Source organism: Oncorhynchus masou, chromosome 1 (assembly GCF_036934945.1).
Source record: "Oncorhynchus masou masou isolate Uvic2021 chromosome 1, UVic_Omas_1.1, whole genome shotgun sequence".
NCBI classification, from domain to species: Eukaryota; Metazoa; Chordata; class Actinopteri; order Salmoniformes; family Salmonidae; genus Oncorhynchus; species Oncorhynchus masou.
The window spans coordinates 23,964,765-23,990,167 of NC_088212.1; the positions used below are offsets into that span (position 1 = coordinate 23,964,765).

At 41.3% G+C, this 25,403-nt stretch overlaps 1 protein-coding gene across 5 annotated transcripts; it reads right to left on the reverse strand.

Moving 5' to 3' along the window:
* Nucleotides 1–1,101: 1,101 nt before the first annotated feature.
* Nucleotides 1,102–25,338, reverse strand: LOC135539650 (endophilin-B2-like). Of its 5 annotated transcripts, XM_064965671.1 has the most exons (13): nucleotides 25,076–25,338; nucleotides 23,844–23,985; nucleotides 21,547–21,675; nucleotides 11,983–12,116; nucleotides 11,669–11,761; nucleotides 7,882–7,920; nucleotides 6,916–6,978; nucleotides 6,463–6,486; nucleotides 6,164–6,253; nucleotides 5,352–5,452; nucleotides 5,174–5,188; nucleotides 4,831–5,032; nucleotides 1,104–2,423 (listed from the first exon to the last, which is right to left on the reverse strand). In XM_064965671.1, the coding sequence occupies exons 1-13, from the start codon at nucleotides 25,136–25,138 to the stop codon at nucleotides 2,316–2,318; spliced, it is 1,203 nt and encodes a 400-aa protein (XP_064821743.1). In that variant the 5' UTR covers nucleotides 25,139–25,338; the 3' UTR covers nucleotides 1,104–2,315. The 5 variants fall into 5 exon arrangements, with proteins under 5 accessions (XP_064821776.1, XP_064821743.1, XP_064821759.1 ...); XM_064965704.1 differs by lacking the exons at nucleotides 23,844–23,985; nucleotides 25,076–25,338 and adding an exon at nucleotides 23,594–23,798 and having other exon boundaries at nucleotides 1,102–2,423; XM_064965687.1 differs by lacking the exon at nucleotides 7,882–7,920.
* Between the last annotated feature and the right edge of the window lie 65 nt (nucleotides 25,339–25,403).

Here is a 25,403-nt window from a genome sequence, read left to right on the forward strand (position 1 = left end):
TGCCGTTGACAAGCAGACCCATAACATGATTCACCCACCACCATGTTTGAAAATACGAAGAGTGGAACTGAATAATATGTTGTCGGATTTGTGAAGACATAACACTGTATTCAGGACACACATTTTCGGCAGTATTACTTTAGTGCCTCGTTGCAAACAGGATGCATGTTTTGGAATATTTTTTTGTTCTGTACGTTTCCTTCTTTTCACTCTGTCATTTAGGTTAATATTGTGGAGTAACTACAATGTTGTGACCATCAGTTTTTTCCTATGATAGGTATTAAACTTGAACTGTTTTAAAGTTGGGTGAAATCCCTGAGCGGTTTCCATCCTCTCCGGCAACTGGGTTAGGTAGAACGCCTCTATCTTCATAGTGACTGGGTGTAATTAATTTCACCAGGCTCAAAGGGATATTCAATGTCTGCTTTTTTATGTTTACACATCTACCAATAGGTGCCATTATTTGCAAGGCCCAGGGAACCCTCCCTGGTTTTTGTGGTTGAATCTGTGTTTGAAATTCACTGCTCGACATAATAACAGACATGTGTTTATGACTATGTTAAACACTTATTTCACACAGAGTGAGTCCATGCAACGTATTATGTGGCTTATTAAGCAAATGTTAACTCCTTAACTTATTTAGACTTTCCATAAACGGGTTTATTACTTATGGACCATTTTTCATTTATTAAAAGCTGAAAACATTTTTGAAAACTGACATTATGGGGCTATTGTTTGTAGGCCAGTGAAAGAAAAATGTGGAAAACTTCAAGGAGTGTGAATACTTTCTGAAGGCACTGTACATATTGTATATCCACCGAGTTGCTGGACAAATTACCTATATAGTACTTATTTGAAATATGGGTTTAAGCTATATTTCTTGAATTGTTTATTTGAAATGAAATCATTACATTAATGCCAAACATGCCAGATTAAAATACTTTATACGCATGAACATGTTGATGCAGTAGTCATAGAAAATATTGTAAAAAGGAGAGCGTGTTGTAATTACCAGTACGAGTTATAGAATGGACAAAGTTTGAATTTGAAAAAAATATGTATTTAATAAATAATGATTACATCCAATCCGACAGACTACTACACCAGAATATTAGATTAAGAACCTGAACTGACAAACCACACAAACTAGATTGTGTCCAAAGCATATTTTTTATTACATCCTACGCATTCACCCAGCATGGCTTGGGAACAGACAATAAATACATTGACAGTAAAAGGCAGAAAAGGGTCAAAACAAGATATGGCAAAACAGTCACAGCATCACAAACCATGACAGAGTGCATGCATACTTAAGTTTGCTTTGGTGCTAAAAGGTCTATGAGAAATAAATATACAGGCATTAAAATTCTGATTACAAGACAGAGGCTTTGCATTGAGCAGAGTGGTCTGACTAACTCCTGCCAGTAGCACATGTAGCAGCCTAGGTCCTGTCTTGAAGACACAGACTATCACAGAAAAGACATCATCGGATCAAACAATTCAACTAAAAACATACAAAGACAACAATGACATGTTAAAGAAACAGAACAGCAAAAAGAGCAAACTAAAAAAAGGGACACAAATGGGAATATAACTCACTACAGATACTTAAATAATAAGTTACAGTTTTGCATGCCAAAATGTATGTTCTGTGTAAGATCTGGCTTGTCCTCTTCAAAATAAGTGTCCTAAGCGAACAGGCAAACTGGAGTGTGGACATTGCAGTGTGTCCAATACATTCTATGAGCAGATGGACACAGCCTCTCTCCCATTATTTTAAGGCAGTTAGTAAAAGACTAGGAGTGCTTCAAATTGGCGCTGTATGAGTGCTTCAATTTCTGGTTAGTCACTAAGCAGGGCATACGGCCATGAAATGTTTCAGTGCCAGGTAGTGGTAGAGGTGTCCAGGAAAATGACAATATAGGAATGTGGACTAACGAGAGGTGCACAGGGTGTATGGAATGTTCCACATAAAAATAATGGATTTGGGAAATATGTCTAAAACAGGTGCAAGTGTGTGGGCAGGCTGTATGAAGCTTTTTCCACAGCTGTGAAAGGTCACCAAAGGTCAAAGCCTGAATAATACAGGGCATTTCAGTAAGTAAATATCTTACATTTCAGAATTTTCGGCCGAGTTGTGATGGTAACTATTCCTCCGTATTCAATGTTGTGCATTTGCCTTCATATTCACCAATGATGTAATGCGGTCCGTGTGCGTACAGCATGTGGGTGTGTTTGGTTGAATTTGTCAACGTCAGCATGTTTGAAGGCATGTGAGTGCAATGTTGCAAGCGTGCATCTTTCAATTTATTTCTTTAGCTGAGCAGCTCCAGGTATGTGACAGGCACCTTCCCTTTCTGGTTCCCTCTCTCTCCCACCAGCCAGTCTGAGTCCATGCCTGGCACTGTGTAAACTGTGATTAGCTGGGAAAAGACAAAATAATAACATGCACAGAGTGTACAAAATATTAAGTACACCTTCCTAATGTTGTCCTCCAATAATCGGTATCGGCGGTGAAAAATCGTAGTCGGTCGACCTCTAGTACGTATGGGCACTGTGGGGACGACGTCATCAATGCACTTATTAATGAAGCCAGTGACTGATGTGGTGTACTCCTCAAGCCATCGGATGAATCCCTGAACATATTTCAGTCTGTGCTAGCAAAACAGTCCTGAGCTTAGCATCTGCGTCATCGGACCACTTCCATATTGAGTGAGCCAATGGTACTTCCTGCTTTAGTTTTTTTCTTGTAAACAGGAATCAGGAAGATAGAATTACAGTCAGATTTGCCAAATGGAGGGTGAGGGAGAGCTTTGTATGTGTCTTTGTGGAGTAAAGGTGGTCTAGAGATTTTTTTCCGCTAGTTGAACATGTGACATGCTTGTAGAAATGAGTTTAAACAGATTTAAGTTTTCCTGCATTAAAGTCCGCAGGCACTAGGAGCAACGCCTCTGGATGAGCATTTTCTTGTTTGCTTATGGCCTTATTCAGCTTGTTGAGTGCGGGCAGTGCCAGTAAATAGACAGATACAAAAAATATAGATGAAAACTGTCTCAGTAAATAGTGTGGTCTACGGCTTATCATGACGTTGTCTACCTCAGGCGAGCAAAATCTTGGAGACTTCTTAAACATGAGATATCACGCTGTTATTGACAAAGACTTATTGACAAACTGCTCGTCTTACTGGGGGTAGCCGTTCCGTCTTGCCGATGCATGGAAAACCCAGTCAACTGTATATTATCCATGTCGTCGTTCAGCCACGAGTCAGTGAAACATAAGATATTAGCATTTTTTATGTCCCGGTAGGATAGTCTCGAACGGAGCTCATCCAGTTTATTCTCCAATGATTGCACGTTGGTCAATGGGACGGATGGTAGAGACGGGTTACCCACTTGCCGACAAATTCTCACAAGGCATCCGGAACTGTGTCCCCTGTATCGGCATCTCCTCTTCATGCGAATTACGGGGATTTAGGCCTGGTATCAGCAGTAAATCCTTTGCGTTCGACTCATTAACCTTTTGTGAATAGGGGGCAGTATTTTCAGTTTTGGAAAAATAACATTCCCGTAGTAAATGGGATATTTTGTCAGGACAAGATGCTAGAATATGCATATAATTGACAGCTTAGGATAGAAAACACTTAAAGTTTCCAAAAATGTAAAAAATATTGTCTGTGAGTATAAGAGAACTGATGTTGCAGGCGAAAGCCTGAGAAAAATCCAAACAGGAAGGGACTCTTATTTAGAAGGCTCTGCGTTCCCATGCGTCCCTATTGAGCAGTGAATGGGCTATCAACCAGATTACTTTTTCTATGGCTTCCCTAATGTGTCTAGTGTCACAATACATCGTTTCAGGCTGTTATTTTGAAAAATGAGCCTGAACGTCAACATTGCATCAGTGGTCAGCTGAAGTCTCTCAGAGTGTTTGGTGCGTAAAGGACAAATGCGGCCATTGTTTCTCTCTATCCTACTAAGAAGCCACCAGTCCCGGTTGATATATTATCGAATAGATATTTGAAAAACACCTTGAGGATTGATTATAAACAACGTTTGCCATGTTTCTGTCGATATTATGTAGCTAATTTGGAATATTTTTCGCTGTTTTCGTGACTGCAATTTCCGGGCGATTTCTCAGCCAAACGTGAAGAACAAATGGAGCTATTTTGCCGACAAAAATAATATTTTTTGAAAAAAGGAACATTTGCTATCTAACTGGGAGTCTCGTGAGTGAAAACATAGGTAAACGATTTAATTTGATTGCTTTTCTGTTTTCCGTGACCAAGTTACCTGCTGCTAGCTGGACAAAATGCTATGCTAGGCTATCAATAAACTTACACAAATGCTTGTCTAGCTTTGGCTGCAAAGAATATTTTGAAAATCTGAGATGACAGTGTGAGTAACAAAAGGCTAAGCTGTGTCAATATATTTCATTTGTGATTTTTATGAATAGGAATATTTTCTAGGAATATTTGTCCTTTGCGTTATGCTAATTAGTGTCAGATGATGACAACGGTCCCGTTCACGGGATGGGGTGTCACTAGAGGTTAAAGAAAGTCTTCGTCCAGTTCGAGGTGAGTAATTGCTGTTCTGATATCCAGAAGCTATTTTCGGTCATAAGAGACAGTGGCAGAAACATTATGTACAGAATAAGTTAAACACAAAAACACACAAAATAGCACGATCTTGTATATTCCATCTAGTCCTAGCTGTTTCAAGGCTGTAGACCATTTCCTGCCCACCATACTACATATTATAGCACTACACGGATACACCTGATTCAAATAATGACGTGTGTGCCGGTAGAATTCTGTGTGTGTGTTTTTATGCTCACCTCGTCAGCCAGTAGGGATAGCTCACTGGTGTCGGCAGCGTCATAGTCGTACAGGACCTTGGCCTTGCGTGTGCCTGTGGCAGGGGCCTGCACCTCCTCGATCTTCAGCGTGTCTGTCTCCACAGCGCTGGCAGGGTCCAGGGGAGAGGAGCCACCGGAGGCCATGGAGTGGCCTGGGTTACCAGCAAACGCATTGGGAAACCTGCAGAGGTTTAGGGAATGAAGACATTCATAAAAGGTACACAGCACATTCCCTGGGGAATAATCAGACTTTACTAACGGTTAACAAAAATATGTTGAGTCATGGTGAGTTCAACTGTAATTGTCATCAAATGTTACTTACACATCTCCATTGGAACTGAGAGCATAAGAGATAATAGTGGAGATGGTCATTGATAAACAGCTTACATCCATTTCAATAGCAAACACTGCAGCAAATAAAAGCCAGATCTAGACAGCCCAGCTAAGTATGCTAGTATGTCCAATATAATGTTGTGCATCTACCCAGAGCCAGTCCTCACCTGTCCAGCTCTTTCTGCAAGTCCTGCATGTGCAGGTGACACTGCTTGTAATAGGCAGTCTGTGCCTCCACAAACTCATGCAGGCAGCGCAGGTGGTTCACCTACAGACAACATACCCAAAACACATAATACAGTTGTTACTTGGTCCCCCTCAACATACCCTGTCCCCACCATATTAAAAAACAGTTTATATCATGGCATTGTTGAATACTCGTTTCTCATTGGCTTGAAGTGCATTCTGGTGCATGCATTATTTCCCTATAATGCACAGTACATCAGTACAATAGAATTCAATAGCTATAGTTCAGTCTTACATGTTCTATGTTTGAGCTGCTTTTGAAGGCAAAAGTCAAATTGAAAACATTATTGACACGGTTGAATTCGATTTTCAATATGTTATTAATTCATAATAACAAGATAGGACTGATTGTTTGGTTAGCAAAAACCACTAAGTATATTTGGTTGCCAAGGCAACTACTGTAGCTATCTAGTAACCTTGCTACCTACTTTAGTGGATGTTGAACACATTTCTACCTGCAAATTTAAAAAAAATGTTGCTGCAAATGTGTTAAATGACAGTATAAAGGGAAAATCAACTCAGGGCTCTATGCATTTTCTGGAAAATAATGAAACTCTGTGGAAGGTTAGTCCACGCCGCACTAACACACCTTCCACATCGTTCAATATTTTCCATAGAGCCCCTTATGGATTATCCCTAACTTATTACCTGGTAAACAGTGCATATACTGAAGAGAGTGGCCATGTGTAGTGGTCATGTTGGTCCACTCTACAAGTTTGACCTCATGACTCACGTGTGTACTGCTGATGCCCTCCAACAGGAGCCGTGTGACCTCTGCCTGTCTGTCAAACTCTGTCTGTGCCACTCGAAGCTCATGTTCTGCCTACAGAACAACCAAAACAAACAGAGAGCGGTATCATGTAATACTACAGTCCCCATTTTCCATTATCAGCTGTTTTGGTCTTGTGAACTCTGAAGGTGATAACTTGTGAAGAGAGACACTTTACCTAGAAACAAAGCTCACTAGGAGTAAAGATATGACTTATTTATACAGTACAGGAGGAGGATGGTGTCCAAACATGTCATACTCACTTTGTCCACCTCCTCGCTCCAGAGCTGAAAAGCAGCAGGGCAACAAGAGAGGGGGAGTGAGAGACACATTCTGATGACATCACAGGGGAGACACACACATTCTTAGATTGGATTGAGACTGATGACAGTAAAGAAATAGATTTTCAACCCAGGGGTGCATTCAAAAGAAAGCATATTCCAAATGTTTTGGTCCTGCATTCAGAGTTAATTTTATTTGGATCAATTGAAGTATAACACCTTTGAAGTGCTTTCTTTGCCCTACTTTTGGTCATTGTGCCTGGGAAATTAGACTGTTGTCTGTGATAAGTCAAGTACCACATAGATAATGGATTACTATATTACGATGCCGGAAACAATCTGGTGATATGAAGAAATACCATAGAATTTGTAAAGTGACAGTAGGCTACATGTACAGTGTTAGTGTAGAGTGGACTGGCTGTTTAAGCTCCTTACCGCAGATGCACTGGCAGAGAGGACATAATTTCTGGGCCTGGTTTCCTGAAAATCAGGCACAGCCTACAGACACGGCAGAGCAGTTTACACATACAGTATGGTGTGCACCAAACAAACACTAAAGGACAAACGAAACCAAAAGTATAAGAGAGTCATGTGACAGGGACGCACACATAGCAAAAACTAAACCCTTTGTTATTATCTTGATGATATGAGACATCTGTTCTGCGAGCACTGGCCAATCAAAGACTGCAGATTTGTACGCTGACCTTTTTTACAAGGAGCACGTGTGCGCGCCTAAGTTGAAAAATGTATGTGCATACAAAGAAATGTAGGAGCACAATGAAAAATATTTCAGATATTAAAGCTAAAATCCTTACTTTTTCTAGGCACACTGGTGTTCCAATATAAACATTCCAGGTCCCAAAGCAAAATATTTAGGCACATATGTTCCACTGGATGTCAGAAGGTGAATTCACCAATTTGTAAGTCGCTCTGGATAAGAGCGTCTGCTAAATGACTTAAATGTAAATGTGAGTAAAATGGTCCCACTGTAGAGCCCTGGAATGGTACAAATATCTTTCTTCACACTCATATCAGTGAACCATGCTGTGGAGAGGACTGTTCATAATAATGGCTGCACCGGAGCGAATGAAATCAAACACATGATTTCCACTTATTCTGCTCCAGCCATTACCACAAGCTCGTCCTCCCCAATTAAGTTGCCATCAACCTCCTGTGCTGCACATCTACTGCCTGGAGTCCCAAGGCGTGTTAGACTAGAAGGACGACGACCATGCAGCATGTGTAAATAAACACAGCAGCATGAGAGATGTGTACACAGCCTGTCATTGTCATAGCCCTTAAAGACAGCCATCATCTCATCCTATCCACAAACAAACCAGGTGCTGGATTTAAAACAAATCTGTGTGCAGTAGCCTATAGAATGTGTAGCCTACAGTATACCTGGAGAATAGTTCCGGTCGTCTGGTCACTGAGGTTCATCTATCATATATGGAGCATGGAAGAAGAAACTGTGAATGTTATGTCTGGGACAGGGTGATAAGTTGGTTTGATCTTTTATGTACAGTTTCTGTAAAATGTTGAAGTCTGTGGAAAATAATTTCCTTTTCAGAGGGCAATACATCTATCTAATCGAATACAGTAAATTACTCTCAATTGACTTCTTAATCATTACATTGGGCTGGCCAAATCCTAATGTAATTAAAGTACTTCTAAAATACAAATATTTTGCAAGAAATAAATAAGTACGCTAAACAAACATATTTTGAAAAATGTGCATGCCTTCATGTGGCAATCACCATGCATACAGGTTTCAAAGGTCTGATTTGAAATTAGTCTACAATCAAAATAAAATGTGTTCACGGAGTTCTCTGTATATCGGTTTATTTAATCATGCTATCAAGAAAACATACTGTTATCAAATTAGATCTTTGACCTGAAGGAAAAAAACAGCCATACATCTTAACATTTCAAATACTCTCACTGAGAGTGGGAGCTGGGAATGTGATGTGGAGGTAGACATTCACTGGACATGGTATAATTGGGCAAGCATGTTACCAATCAGAACTTTTAAACCAAGTCATCTGTACTCACATGGGACAGGGCCATTCCTCTCACTACTGGTCTCAAAAAGCCCTTTGTGATTTAATAGGAGGATGAACTTGGTAATTGGATGCAGTTAGTCACGTTGCACCCATACACTGGTCCAATTTAAAGACACTTCTGTTCCATTTTACAAATTATTTTGTGTACGACACAGTTGTGCTGTCTCTAGGGCAGTAGTATTCAAAGTCGAGGTTGCAACCCCACTGGGAACTGCAGTGGGTTCCCCAATATATATATATATATATACACACACACACACATATATATATATTGAAATTGGAAGTTTACATACACCTTAACCAAATACATTTAAACTCAGGTTTTTTTACAATTCCTGACATTTAATCCTATTAAATATTCCCTGTCTTAGGTCAGTTAGGATCACCACTTTATTTTAAGAATGTGAAATGTCAGAATAATAGTAGAAAGAATGATTTATTTCAGCTTTTAGTTCATTCATCATATTCCCAGTGGGTCAGAAGTTTACATACACTCAATTAGTATTTGGTACGATTGCCTTTAAATTGTTTAACTTGAGTAAAATGTTTTGGGTAGCCTTCCACAAGCTTCCCACAATAAGTTGGGTGAATTTTGGCCCATTCCTCCTGACAGAGCTGGTGTAACCGAGTCAGGTTGTAGGCCTCCTTGCTCGCACACTCTTTTTCAGTTCTGCCCACAAATGTTCTATAGGATTGAGGTCAGGGCTTTGTGATGGCCACTCCAATACCTTGACTTTGTTGTCCGTAAGCCATTTTGCCACAACTTTGGAAGTATGCTTGGGGTCATTGTCCATTTGGAAGACGAATTTGTGACAAAGCTTTATCTTCCTGACTGATGTCTTGAGATGATGCTTCAATATATCCATAATTTTCCTTCGTCATGATACTTTATATTTTGTGAAGTGCACCAGTCCCTCCTGCAGCAAAGCACCCCCACAACATGATGCTGCCACCCCTGTGATTCACGGTTGGGATAGTATTTTCGGCTTGCAAGCCTCTCCCTTTTTCCTCCAAACATAACAATGGTCATTATGGCCAAACAGTTCTATTTTTGTGTAAGTCGCTCTGGATAAGAGCGTCTGCTAAATGACTTAAATGTAATGTAAATGTTTCATCAGCCCAGAGGACATTTCTCCAAAATGTATGATCTTTGTCTTTGTTTAAAGGCACAGTCAACTTATTATATGTAAACTTCTGACCCACTGGAATGGTGATACAGTGAATTGTAAGTGAAATAATCTGTCTGTCAACAATTGTTGGAAAATTTACTTGTGTCATGCACAAAGTAAATGTCCTAACCGACTTGCCAAAACTATAGTAACAAGAAATGTGTGGCGTGGTTGAAAAATGAGTTTTAATAACTCCAACCTAAGTGTATGCAAACTTCCGACTTCAACTGTTTGTATGTAGTCAGTACTGAAAGTATTCAGACCCTTTATTCAATACTTTGTTAAATCACCTTAGACAGCGAATACAGCCTCGAGTCTTCTTGGGTATGAAGCTACAAGCTTGACACACCTGTATTTGGGGAGTTTGTGCCATTCTTCTCTGCAGATCCTCTCAAGCTCTGTCAGGTTGGTTGCTCAATCGGGTTCACGTCCGGGCTCTGGCTGGGCCACAAGGACATTCAGAGACTTGTCCCGAAGTCATTCCTGTGTTGTCTTGGCTGTATGTTAAGGATCATTGTCTTATTGGAAGGTGAACCTTTGCCCCAGTCTGAGGTCCTGAGCAGGTTTTCATCAAGGATCTCTGTACTTTGCCTCAATCCTGACTAGTCTCCTAGTCCCTGCCGCTGAAAAACATCCCCACCACCATGCTGCCACCACCATGCTTTATCAGCCCAGAGAATCTTATTTCTCATGGTCTGAGAGTTCTTTAGGTGCCTTACAGCACACTCCAAGCGGACTGTTGTGTGCCTTGTACTGAGGAGTGGCTTCCATCTGGCCACTCTACCATAAAGGCCTGATTTGTGGAGTGCTGCAGAGATGGTTGTCCTTCTGCAAGGTTCTCCCATCTCCACAGAGGAACTCTGGAGCTCTGTCAGTGACCATTGGGTTCTTGGTCACCTCCCTACCCAAGGCCCTTCTCCCCTGATTGCTCAGTTTGGCCGGGCGGCCAACTCTAACTCGAAGTCTTGGTGGTTAAACTTCTTCCATTTAAGAATGATGGAAGCCACTGTTCTTGTGGACCTTCAATGCTGTGGGAAATGTTTTGGTACCCTTCCCCAGATCCGTGCCTTTGAACTAATGTCTCGGAGCTCTACGGACAATTCCCTTGAGACACGTTTTTGCTCTGACATGCCTTTCCAAATCACAGACTCCAATCAAGATGTAACAACCTCAGGGAATATCAATGGAAACAGGATGCACTGGAGCTTAATTTCAAGTCTCATAGCAAAGGGTCTGAATACTTATGTAAATAAGGTATTTCTGTTCATTTTTTCTAAATTAGCTGTTTTTCCTTTGTCAATATGGGGTATTGTGTGTAGATTGAGGAAAATATTTTATTTTAATCCATTTAAGAATATCTACACACTTTCCGAAGGCATGGCACACACACACCACACAGATGTAAAAATCGTAATTTTATGATTGTGTCATTACATTTGAGGTGGGGTCCCCAGAAATTCTGTTGGTAAAAAAATGGGGTCCCTGCTGAAAAAGTTTGAATACCACTGCTCTAGGGTCATATATGGGTTTGCTCCAGTGTACCATGCCACAAGATCATTTCTTTCACTTTCAAAAGAACGTGAAAGTCTTCTCGCTCTCTTGGCTTCTCACATGCGTTCAACTGGATTTCAAAGTGCCAATGAGAAAATGGGCAGAGCATGTCAGAAAGAAAAAAGGTGAAAAAATAACCAAAGTGGACAATATTTTACACTAATACTCACTTCTCCCTCACACTGTGAACATAATTAGAACAGAGATAGATATTAGTTAGCAGTAGCAGTTCACGCTGAATTGGAGCCTGGTTACATGATGCAGCTAAACTGGAACAGGAAGAGGTGGAGTAGGGTAGACTCATGGCTAAATGATGCAGCTGAAGGGAAACAGGAGGAGGAGGAGGGTAGACTCATAGCTACATGATGCAGCTAAAGGGGAACAGGGAGAGGAGGGTAGACTCACCGCAGCCTTGGACTCTGCTAATTTGGCTTTCTTCAGCCGTGCTTTACAGGAGTCCAGGTCCAGTCTGCGGTTCTCCAGGAGACGCCTCTCTTTCTGAGACAGGGAGGAGAAGATCAGCAACTCTGCACAACATAAATGTAGCCTGTATGTGTGGGGTTAAGTTGGCTAGGTCCTAAAACTCTGCTACATACATATAGGAATAAGTAGAAAACTAAACCCCAAGGTGTTGATTAGCATTGTATTAAATCATGGTCTACACACTGGTCTGCATGCAATCCCAAGATGTCCCTCTGAGGCCAGATAGCTAGACTCACTGAGATGGTCCTCCAGTCTCCTTCCAGAAAGTTCCTGAGTGGGGTGAGGAAGCCGATAGCGGAGGTCTGTAGGAACTCCCTCTGTACACTGCCCAGTCTCCTCTCACAATCGCCTACTTTGATCAGGGTGCTACCTACAGCAGCACACACACACAATATATGTGAAATATAGGCCTAGCAGTGACTAATTATGAATGACATTACTTATCAGAAGACGAACTTAGTACTTATCAGAGGAATGACGTATTACTTATCAGAAGAATACAATACAATGTCTAAACCAATAGGACATGGTAGCTCAATACAACCTGTAACAAACATTTAGACTATTCCCATCCCAGTAATCTATGGCACAAACGTCCCTTCACCAACTGTCTATCAATGCCCTGATGAGCGTACCCCACAAAGCCTGCTGTTTAGGTGTAGTAGTGTAGATTCAGAGCTCCATCTAGATAGCAACACACAGTGCATCAATAATGAATGCACTGCAGCTGAGAAAGAGTGTGGGAGAACCTTGGCCATCTACAATATACCTGCAAAGAGAGGGGGAGGGCCAAACTGACGGAACCTCTAGACACAGTGACATTCTTGACATGACTTTTACCAAAACAACAAAACTCAAAATTCCACATTTTAACATGGGGGTTTCCCCAGATGTAAAACAGACTAGATTACAGACCTCAAGGGAATATCTAATGAATAAATCAAATCAAATTTTATGTGTCACATACACATGGTTAGCAGATGTTAATGCGAGTGTAGCGAAATGCTTGTGCTTCTAGTTCCGACAATGCAGTAATAACCAACAAGTAATCTAACTAACAATTCCTAAACTACTGTCTTATACACAGTGTAAGGGGATAAAGAATATGTACATAAGGATATATGAATGAGTGATGGTACAGAGCAGCATAGGCAAGATACAGTAGATGTTATCGAGTACAGTATATACATATGAGATGAGTATGTAAACAAAGTGGCATAGTTAAAGTGGCTAGTGATACATGTATTACATAAGGATGCAGTCGATGATATAGAGTACAGTATATACGTATGCATATGAGATGAATAATGTAGGGTAAGTAACATTATATAAGGTAGCATTGTTTAAAGTGGCTGGAGTTGAGTCAGTGTCAGTGTGTTGGCAGCAGCCACTCAATGTTAGTGGTGGCTGTTTAACAGTCTGATGGCCTTGAGATAGAAGCTGTTTTTCAGTCTCTCGGTCCCAGCTTTGATGCACCTGTACTGACCTCGCCTTCTGGATGATAGCGGGGTGAACAGGCAGTGGCTCGGGTGGTTGATGTCCTTGATGATCTTTATGGCCTTCCTGTAACATCGGGTGGTGTAGGTGTCCTGGAGGGCAGGTAGTTTGCCCCCGGTGATGCATTGTGCAGACCTCACTACCCTCTGGAGAGTCTTACGGTTGAGGGCGGAGCAGTTGCCGTACCAGGCGGTGATACAGCCCGCCAGGATGCTCTCGATTGTGCATCTGTAGAAGTTTGTGAGTGCTTTTGGTGACAAGCCGAATTTCTTCAGCCTCCTGAGGTTGAAGAGGCGCTGCTGCGCCTTCTTCACGATGCTGTCTGTGTGAGTGGACCAATTCAGTTTGTCTGTGATGTGTATGCCGAGGAACTTAAAACTTGCTACCCTCTCCACTACTGTTCCATCGATGTGGATAGGGGGGTGTTCCCTCTGCTGTTTCCTGAAGTCCACAATCATCTTCTTAGTTTTGTTGACGTTGAGTGTGAGGTTATTTTCCTGACACCACACTCCGAGGGCCCTCACCTCCTCCCTGAGGAAAGGTTGTTCTACACATCTTTGCTGTTAAAAAAACTGTTGAAATAGTGGCTCTCCACCCATCAACACGGAAGGCTGCATCACTAAAAGCCACCACTAAGAAACAGGCCACTAACGGCCTGATTCATCTAGTAATAGTTGCTATGGCAGGAGAGGAGAGAATGGGATTGATGTCTTGCTCTTCCACGGTTCCAAAGATGTCTGACATATATGCCTAGCTACAGAACAGAATAACCTGTGTACAAATGAATTCATTATAAATCAAATTATTTCAAAATCACTAAAACATGCCTGTTTCTCTCATGAGGAGGGAATTACAACATGTAATGGATTACAAAAACCGGTAACTGTAATCCGTTACTTTACCACCAAAAATATTGTAACCAGATTACAGATACTTTTGAAAAACTAGATGATTACTTTAAGGATTACTTTTAAATTCAGAAAGGATGTTTGCAAAAAATAAATATTTGACACGTCTCTGTTTTCTCAATGACATTCAAATCAGCATTCAAAGGCGCAAGTTTAAATTTGTTCCACCTGAGCGAGTCAGAGACCACTATGATGACACACCAAATGTGTTTGATGGATCGTGGGAAAAGAGCAGGAATAGGCTTTTGTAGGCTACAGTCCAAGCTTTGTGTTCCAATGGTGCGACTGCTGTCGGCATCCAAAGTTTATCCAACTTGAATAAATGCTTGGAGGTAAGGATGACAGAAGTATTGTAGTCTACAGCGATACGGATATCACTTATTATTGATATCTACATAGCACATATCTATTGTTATATCTATTGCTATATCTATTGTTTTTATTTTTGTTGTTGTGTGATTTGGATTAATCCCCTCTACCACACGGAACCCCACTAATCTACTGACGGAACACAAGAGGTGGCTAATAACAGACGTCCATCCTATGCTAGCTTGCTACCGATGGCCTGGCTAGCTGTCTAAATCGCCGTGACCCCCAACCAACCTCTCCAGACCCTTTTGATCACTCAACTAAGCATGCCTCTCCTTAATGTCAATATGCCTTGTCCATTGCTGTTCTGGTTAGTGTTTATTGGCTTATTTCACTGTAGAGCCTCTAGTCCTGCTCACTATACCTTATCCAACCTATTAGTTCCACCACCCACACATGCGATGACATCTCCTGGTTTCAATGATGTTTCTAGAGACAATCTCTCTCTTCATCACTCAATACCTAGGTTTACCTCCACTGTATTCACATCCTACCATACCTTTGTCTGTACATTATACCTTGAAGCTATTTTATCGCCCCCAGAAACCTCCTTTTACTCTCTGTTCCAGACGTTCTAGACAACCAATTCTTATTGCTTTTAGCCGCACCCTTATTCTACTCCTCCTCTTGCGATGTAGAGGTGAATCCAGGCCCTACAGTGCCTAGCTCCACTCCTATTCCCCAGGCGCTCTCTTTTGACGACTTCTGTAACCGTAATAGCCTTGGTTTCATGTATGTTAACATTAGAAGCCTCCTCCCTAAGTTTGTTCTATTCACTGCTTTAGCACTCTGCCAACCCGGATGTTCTAGCTGTGTCTGAATCCTGGCTTAGGAAGACCAAAAATTCTGAAATTTTAATTCCAAATTACAACATTTTCAGACAAGATAGAACTGCCAAAGGGGGCGGTGTTGCAATCTACTGCAAAGATAGCCTGCAGAGTTCTGTCCTACTATCCAGGTCTGTACCCAAACAATTTGAAATTCTACTTTTAAAAATCCACCTCTCTAAAAAACAAGTCTCTCAACGTTGCAGCCTGCTATAGACCACCCTCTGCCCCCAGCTGTGCTCTGGACACCATATGTGAACTGATTGCCCCCCATCTATCTTCAGAGCTCGTGCTGCTAGGCAACCTAAACTGGAACATGCTTAACACCCCAGCCATCCTACAATATAAACTTGATGCCCTCAATCTCACACAAATTATCAATGAACCTACCAGGTACCTCCCCAAAGCCTTAAACACGGGCACCCTCATAGATATCATCCAAACCAACTTGCCCTCTAAATACACCTCTGCTGTCTTCAACCAAGATCTCAGCGATCACTGCCTCATTGCCTGCATCCGTAATGGGTCAGCGGTCAAACGACCTCCACTCATCACTGTAAAACGCTCCCTGAAACACTTCAGCGAGCAGGCCTTTCTAATCGACCTGGCCGGGGTATCCTGGAAGGATATTGATCTCATCCCGTCAGTAGAGGATGCCTGGATATTTTTTTTAAATGCCTTCCTAACCATCTTAAATAAAACATTCAAGAAATTTAGAACCAGGAACAGATATATCCCTTGGTTCTCCCCAGACCTGACTGCCCTTAACCAACACAAAAGCATCCTATGGCGTTTTGCATTAGCATTGAACAGCCCCAGTGATATGCAGCTGTTCAGGGAAGCTAGACAGGCAATTAGAAAATCCAAGGCTAGCTTTTTCCAAGCAGAAATTTGCTTCCTTCAACACTAACTCAAAAAAGTTCTGGGACACTGTAAAGTCCATGGAGAATAAGAACACCTCCTCCCAGCTGCCCACTGCACTGAAGATAGGAAATACTGTCACCACTGATAAATCCACCATAATTGAGAATTTCAATAAGCATTTTTCTATGGCTGGCCATGCTTTCCACCTGGCTACTCCTACCCCTGTCAACAGCACTGCACCCCCCACAGCAACTCGCCCAAGCCTCCCCCATTTCTCCTTCTCCCAAATCCGTTCAGCTGATGTTCTGAAAGAGCTGCAAAATCTGGACCCCTACAAATCAGCCGGGCTAGACAATCTGGACCCTTTCTTTCTAAAATTATCTGCCGAAATTGTTGCCACCCCTATTACTAAACTGTTCAACCTCTCTTTCGCATCGTCTGACATTCCCAAAGATTGGAAAGCAGCTGCGGTCATCCTCCTCTTCAAAGGGGGGGGGGGCACTCTTGACCCAAACTGCTACAGACCTATATCTATCCTACCATGCCTTTCTAAGGTCTTCGAAAGCCAAGTCAACAAACAGATTACCGACCATTTAGAATCTCACCATACCTTCTCTGCTATGCAATCTGGTTTCAGAGCTGGTCATGGGTGCACCTCAGCCACGCTCAAGGTCCTAAACGATATCTTAACCTCCATCGTTAAGAAACATTACTGTGCAGCCGTGTTCATTGATCTGGCCAAGGCTTTCGACTCTGTCAATCACCACATCCTCATCGGCAGACTCGACAGCCTTGGTTTCTCAAATGATTGCCACGCCTGGTTCACCAACTACTTCTCTGATAGAGTTCAGTGTGTCAAATCGGAGGGTCTGCTGTCCGGACCTCTGGCAGTCTCTATGGGGGTGCCACAGGGTTCAATTCTTGGACCGACTCTCTTCTCTGTATACATCAATGAGGTCGCTCTTGCTGCTGGTGAGTCTCTGATCCACCTCTACAGACGGCACCATTCTGTATACTTCTGGCCCTTCTTTGGACACTGTGTTAACAACTCTCCAGGCAAGCTTCAATGCCATACAACTCTCCTTCCGTGGCCTAAATGCATGCTCTTCAACCGATCGCTACCCGCACCTGCCCGCCTGTCCAACATCACTACTCTGGACGGCTCTGACTTAGAATACGTGGACAACTACAAATACTTAGGTGTCTGGTTAGACTGTAAACTCTCCTTCCAGACCCATATCAAATATCTCCAATCCAAAGTTAAATCTAGAATTGGCTTCCTATTTCGCAAAACAAAGCATCCTCCACTCATGCTGCCAAACATACCCTTGTAAAACTGACCATCCTACCAATCCTCGACTTTGGCGATGTCATTTACAAAATAGCCTCCAATACCCTACTCAACAAATTGGATGCAGTCTATCACAGTGCAATCCGTTTTGTCACCAAAGCCCCATATACTACCCACCATTGCGACCTGTACGCTCGTTGGCTGGCCCTCGCTTCATACTCGTCGCCAAACTCACTGGCTCCATGTCATCTACAAGACCCTGCTAGGTAAAGTCCCCCCTTATCTCAGCTCGCTGGTCACCATAGCATCTCCCACCTGTAGCACACGCTCCAGCAGGTATATCTCTCTAGTCACCCCCAAAACCAATTCTTTCTTTGGCCGCCTCTCCTTCCAGTTCTCTGCTGCCAATGACTGGAACGAACTACAAAAATCTCTGAAACTGGAAACACTTATCTCCCTCACTAGCTTTAAGCACCAACTGTCAGAGCAGCTCACTGCACCTGTACATAGCCCACCTATATTTTAGCCCAAACAACTACCTCTTTCCCTACTGTATTTAATTTATTTATTTTGCTCCTTTGCACCCCATTATTTTTATTTCTACTTTGCACATTCTTCCATTGCAAATCTACCATTCCAGTGTTTTACTTGCTATATTGTATTTACTTTGCAACCATGGCCTTTTTTTGCCTTTACCTCCCTTATCTCACCTCATTTGCTCACATCGTATATAGACTTGTTTATACTGTATTATTGAATGTATGTTTGTTTTGCTCCATGTGTAACTCTGTGTCGTTGTATGTGTCGAACTGCTTTGCTTTATCTTGGCCAGGTCGCAATTGTAAATGAGAACTTGTTCTCAACTTGCCTACCTGGTTAAATAAAGGTGAAATAAATAAAAAAAATTGTTCAATCGAATTCATGCTGATATTTTATTTATTTATTCATAGGCCTAATGGACACATGCTCAAACCCTCACACATTTGATAGACTTAAAGGGGAAATCTATAGTTGCTACAATCCATTTTTGGACTTATAAATTACATTTATTTATGATAAAGATAATTGAATTGTATTATTATATGTAGTAGAAAGTGATGGGTTTGAAGAAGCTTACATAACCAACCCATAAAGTAAAACGTAACATACATATGGCCAGCTATGTAAACTGCAATAGATGTCGTTCAATTGATAACATACATTTTTGCCTATTTCTAATGTCTCTTCAGGGGAAAGTAATTTAAAAGTAACTTAATGTAATCAGATTACATTGCTGAGTTTAGTCAATACAAAAGTTACGTTACTGATCACAATTTTGCACAGGTAACTAACTAGTAACGGATTACATTTAGAAAGTAACCTACCCAACCGAGTATAGGCTACTGTATTTGTGCATTTTTATCTTGGAAAAAAGCCAATGTGGATTTATTGGCATGAGCTTTCCATTCCAAATTAGCTTAATTTGGATGTCTGCAGAGCCCTAAATAAATCTGTACATGACCCATCACTCAGGTCTCTGTGACGAAGTTACATTTCTCCAACTGAAGGGGAAAAGCTCCACAGAGAGACAACCTAATATTATGCATTAAGGTTGTCGTTGCAGAGCCAACTCTGAACAAGAGAGAGAGAGACAGAGAGAGAAAGAGCGAGAAAGAGCACTATTGATCCTCAGATTTGCCAGAAGGTGATTTATTGGGCAGACAAATATGAGACAGGCTGGACCGCATGGGAGTGAAGGGGCGGGAGGAGATTAATTGACTAATGCTCACAACAGCCCTGATCACCAATCTCACTGCTAACTCACTTTAGGGTGAACTCATCAGTATAAGCAAAGGCTTTGGGAAGAGTGACACTACAAACTTTTGGACAAAGAGCATAGAGTCTAGATATGGTGATGTTTTCTCACATGGATATACAGTACCTTCAGGAAGTATTCATACCCCTTGACTTATTCCACATTTTGTTGTGTTACAGCCTGAATTCTAAATGGATAAAAAAGTATATATAATAATTCACTGATCTACACACAATAACCTGCAAGAGTTTCCACACCTGGATTGTGCAACAATTTGCCCATTATTACTTTCAAAATTCTTCAAGCTCTGTCAAATTGGTTGTTGATCATTGCTAGACAAACATTTTCAGGTCTTGCCATAGATTTAAGTAAAAAATTTAACTCGGCCATTCAGGAAGATTCAATCTTCTTGGTAATCAACTCCAGCGAAGATTTTCCCTTGTGTTTTAGGTTATTGTCCGGTTGAAAGGTGAATTCATCTCCCAGTGTCTGGTGAAAAGCAGACAATCAGATTTTGCGTGTGCTTATCTCCATTTAATTATTTTTTTATCCTGAAAAACTCCCCAGTGATTAACGATTACAAGTATACCCATAACATGATGCAGCCTGCTTCCGCAGTAATGTGTTGTATATCACCACTGAGTTAGGAAGGACGCCTGTGTCTTTGTAGTGACTGGGTGTATTGATACACCATTCAAAGTGTAATTAATAACTTCACCATGCTCAAAGGGATATACAATGTCTGCATTTTTTAAAAACCCTTCTACCAATAGGTGCCCTTCTTTGAGAGGCATTGGAAAATCTCTCTGGTGTTGTGGGAATCTGTGTTTGAAATTGACTGCTCAACTGAGGAACCTTACAGATAACTGTATGTGTGGGGTGCAGAGATGAGGTAGTCATTCAAAATTCATGATAAACACTATTATTGCACACCGAGTTTGTCCATGCAACTTGTTGTGACTTGTTAAGCATATCCAGCTCAGTCTTCTCTACTTGTTCAAAATTGTCCCCAGTGAACTTTGGCAAAAGAAACATCATCACCCTTCAGTTCTCTGTTAACAAGGCCTAATGCAGTTACACAACATCAAGTGACCTTCCACTGTTTCTGTGTATCATTGTACTTTCACATGGTGCCCATGGAACTGCCCTATGCCATGTCACTAGAAGCTGCATCATTATCACTGGTTTGGGGGAATTAAACCATGCAACTAAATACCAAGCCCTTATAGGCCATGAAACAAGACACCTGCTAGTTGTCTAATATTTCACCAGTCTTTTCCCATTCCAAGTATCCTCTGCCAATGGGTTCAGATACAAAGAAAAACTCAATTGAATATAATTTCTAAGGGCTGAGCAGACATTCATTGCTCAATTCATTGCTTAAATGCAACATAGACATTAGGAAATTAATCTGACTGTCATTCCCTGGGGACATTTTCATCAAGACCTGTTACACATTGTCACAACAATGAAAGATATCTCTTGCATTGGTATTTTTGGGGGGTGGGGGGCATGAAAGGCCATGTCTGATCGCATAGATACACTGACTGTACCTGAAACCGAAAGGCAAAATCTTCTGAGAAGCTAGCAGTGCCAGTGGCTATAGCTAACGGCACAGAAACCTTCCTCTAATATCTAACAGTCTGGCTATAGCACAAGCCAGAAAAGCTACCTAGCAGTATGACAGCTACTGCAGAGAAGGGAGGATAATTCATGTCAGCTGAACCAATGTTTTGGTATGTAAAGGTATGTAGGTATGTAAACTTATTAAGCACATTTTCACTCCTGAACTTATTTAGGCTTGCCATAACAAAGGGGTTGAATACTTATTGAGTCTTGTAAAACTTTTACAAACATCATTCCAATTTCACATTACGTGATAGTGTGTATACCAGTGACAAAACATCTAAATTGAATCAATTTTAAGTTCAGGTTATAACAACAAAATGTGGAAAAAGTCCAGGTCTGTGAATGCTTTCTGAAGGCACTGTACCACAAATGGTTCGAGCCATTCTTAGGGATTGTATGAGGGAGAGAGCACAGAGTGGAGATGTATTGAGTAAGATCATCAGGTGAAATGTATTTTCCAGAAAATCTAATTATTGGATTTAACTGGGGCCCAAGACACGGTCTCAGTTTCCTCTCTCAAATTTTATTATCACTTGCCAATCCTATAAACACAAAAAAAAAAAATTCTATACCACCTGGAAAGACCGTGTAGGCCTACACAAAGCTTGAGTCACACTCACCATATGGAGTTCCAGGACCAAAATCTTTTGCCGCATCTTGCATGTAATGACCCAGCAGTTCTTCATTATTTGGTCTGGAGGGAACCGTTCTGTCAAGCTTCTCATACAGGAACTCCTCAATCCTGGAACCTGCAGATAGAAAGAACGGGCCTGCTTCAAGAGAGTACTGGCCAAAAATAGTCATCAAATGAAACTTGAAAATGGAAATTGGTGGGAGAGAAGAATGGCTTACTTTGCTTTGGCAATGCCCAGTATGAGAATGTACAGTATTGTAATTCAAGATTGTGGGAATAAGGTGTTTAATGAAGTTGTCATGGAAATAAATGTTATTTCACTCAGATAATGAAAAGAACTAGCATTGGTAGTAGGGCTGACTACATTTAGTCGACTGGTCGATTGTTTGGTCGTCCAAGATGTTTTTTAGTCGAGCAGTGGCAAAAATATACTAAATAATTGTCACATGAGACACGTCTGATTCACGCCTGGCTGAGAGGACTAATCCATTGGAGGCCATGGGAATGGCACACCAGTAGTACATTTACCATTAGTTCCTGTAATTTCTAAACTACAATGTTTGCTTGGTTATGGTCATTTCTGTTAATGCATTCAATATATTATTATTATTATTACAGTCTTACCGTTGTCATTGTAGGAGTGGACACGTTGTTTGCAGAGTGCACAACCTAGGCTACACTTGTAAGAAAAAGTTTTGGTTTACTTCATTACAATTACGAGTAGTCATTTTATTTATTGTCTTTTGTTTGGAGTGCTCCTGTCAATCTTGAGTTAGGAAACGCACCCAATTACGCATATAGAAGTAGGACTAGTCTACATGGCCTGTGTGCAAATGCAGGACTGCATAGAAGTGTGCCCATTTGGGGATCTGACACCATTTCTGATTGTCTTAACTCACCATCCCGGTGGAGCTTCTCAAAGTCATTTTTTCTTCACCTCAAAACAGCAAGTCCACTGAAAATGACAACAGTTCCTATACGTACCCTATTTGAAAAATATTTTCAGCTCTCTCCATTTCGATTACCACTCAGCATGAAAGGGGGAAAAAATGTCATGCTCTGATCTGGTGGAAACCCTTGCGCAAAATAGCCTACAACTGTGTCTGTTTGGGGCAGGAACCTCTAAGAGGACACAGAATATTTTATATAATGTTGCAAGTTTGCTAGCACTAGCTTTGGGCTGGACCAAGTTAATACAATGTTTCAAGTTCCTTGCAGATAGCCAATGTGATTTATAGGATATTTATTTGCATCAGAATATTCTCTACCTGCAGGCTGCAATGGTTTTTATTTGTTGGCTTTATGTTGGCTATTTTTACATATTGGCAATAGAAGTTACTTTTTGATTCGTATCATTTTCATTTAGAATTTTGATTAACCACATGACATTGATTTTGAGTTATGAAGACTATTATAAATTAAATTAACGTGTTCCACAAAAATGTGCATACTAAAATCTTAACTGCCACGCAGATCAGTAGAAATGGTAGGATAACTTGGCACCCCAAAAAGAAAAGGTTGCCGACCACTAGTGTAGCCTATACCGGCAACTTTAAGAGCTTAATGGCAGAATCTGCTAAGGCCAGCAGCAGCGGGAGGAGGCTTAAAGCATTTGACAAGCTCATTAGCCTACACATAGTTGATTTCATTCAAACACCGGGTGTGTCTATATATGGAAAGAAATACTAATTTTGAAATGCTGACCAATCGATTGGTTCAAAGAACAGATGACTCTCAGTCTACCAAGATCACATATTTTTTTCTGGGACAGTGTACTTAGTAGAGAGACTAACATGGGAATTAATTTCTGCATGTTACCCACAGGCCCGCAGTGCTGAGTCATTGTCTGGTGTGGCTAACGGACACAGCTCTTGAGCTGCTCACTGATAAGTACTACTTGCGATAGAGGATAGGCTAAACAACAGGTTTTCACAAAAGACTGGTGATTGAAAACACCCAATACAGCATCGTAACACTTGTCTGTTGAACTATAGACCACACGGATGAAAAGATTGCACGACAGAGATACTCACCAGTGTTGTCAACTGTAGCATGGAGAATCAGAAAGGCACAGGTTAGCACTCCATCACCATGTAACCTAACCACCATGTTTCACTTTTTTTTTAAACTGATCTGAAGTTTTTGAAGCGGTTTTCAATTGATGTGTTTTTGGTTAACTATCCTGTGTGTGCATGTGTGTTTGCATTAAGCAGGGAGTAGGGATGGGTGGTGGGAGTTGGAGGCCTCTGTCCTGATCAGTTCAGTTTGTATGCTGGGCCTTACTGGGGTTGGGCTGTAGCAGAACCTCTGTCTGCCTGAAGATTTTCTCTGTCCAGTTTTTAGTGGAATCAGCACGGCTGAGCAGATTCTCAAAGTGGGCATCCAGCTCAGTCTTCTCTACCTGTCCAAACTTTTCCCCTGTGAACTTTGGCAAAAGAAACAACAGCATCAACCTTCAGTTCTCAGTAAACAAGGCCTATTGCAGCGACTCAACATCAACTTTCATGTGGTGCCCATGGAACTGCCCTATGCCATGCCACTAGAAGCAGGATCATTATCACTGGTTTTGGGGATGCACTTCATGTCATGGTCTCCTCATAGGCTACTGGAAAGCATACAACTAAATGCCAAGTCCTCATAGGCCGTGAAACTATACTCCTACTAGTTTCCCATCTAATATTTCACCAGTCATTTCCCATTCCCAGTATCCTCTGCCAATGGGTTCAGATACAAAGATAAACTAAACTGAATGCACTTTCCATTGGCTGAGCAGACATCCATTGCTTTATGCGCAACATAGTCATTAGGAAATCAGTCTGACTGTCATTCCCTGGGGAGATTTTCATCATGACCTGTTACACAGTCACAATAATGAAAGATATCTCTTGGCTTGGCATTTTTGGGGGGGTGAGGGCGCGAAAGTTCGTCTGACCCCATAGATACTGACTGTAACTGACACCGAAAAGCAGAATTTTTCGAAAACATAACTATAGTAGATAGAGGAAACATAGCTACCTAGCATCAAGCTAGCAGTGTCAATAGCAGACGGCATAGAAACCTTCCTCTAATATCTAGCTAATGTACTGGCAAATATGCTAAATCATAGGCAATGATGCCTCCATCTGACCCCATAAACATAGATACACTGACTGTACCCGAAACAGAAAAGTACATCGGTTTTTTTTTCAAAAACATAGCTAAGTTAGATAGCGAACGTTTGTTAGCAAAAATATAGCGGTCGATAGCCACTGGCACTGCTAGCTTGATGCTATAGCAGACGGCACAGAAACCTTCGAATATCTAGCTAAAGGACTGGCAAATATGCATAAATCAGATATGTAATGATGCTTCCAGTTTTTACTGAAGCCAGACGCTAGCTAACGTCAGCTAGCTAGTTATAGAACATTAGCTAGCGAGCAACAGTATACAGTAACTTTAGTAACGTTATTTAGTGCATGTATTGGAGACACGAAATACATTTAATGTAAAAAAATAGTTACTGTTAGATGAGTTACCTGTATAGCTCGAGTGAAAAAAATTCCTGCATCCGAAGCTAATTTCTTCACGTTGAAATCCATGTCAGTAGTATCTGACTAAACCAACGACTAGGGTTAGCTATATATATTAGCTAGTTAGCTATATGTGATGAACAACACACACCGTCTCCACGAGAGTTCACGGCATCAAGCTAGCTACTGCATGTCCAGTCAGGGACATAACGTTACGTTGCCCAGTCAGTGACAGCGCTAGCTCGGTTCTGTCACTGTCAAGCAATGTGTCCCTCCCTGGTATTTACACTTCATCCTGGAATCATTACTTATAACCTTTATCGTTTACACATAC

What these genes read in the sequence shown, in the direction of transcription:
- LOC135539650 (XM_064965671.1), bottom strand. Translation starts at nt 25,138, where the DNA reads ATGGATTTCAACGTGAAGAAATTAGCTTCGGATGCAGGAATTTTTTTC. An exon ending in TGGTCCTGGAACTCCATATG is followed by an intron (nt 12,117 to 21,546) that starts GTGAGTGTGACT and finishes GTGCTGCTGTAG; the next exon opens with GTAGCACCCTGATCAAAGTA. An exon ending in TATCCCTACTGGCTGACGAG is followed by an intron (nt 2,424 to 4,830) that starts GTGAGCATAAAA and finishes GTCTTTTCCCAG; the next exon opens with CTAATCACAGTTTACACAGT.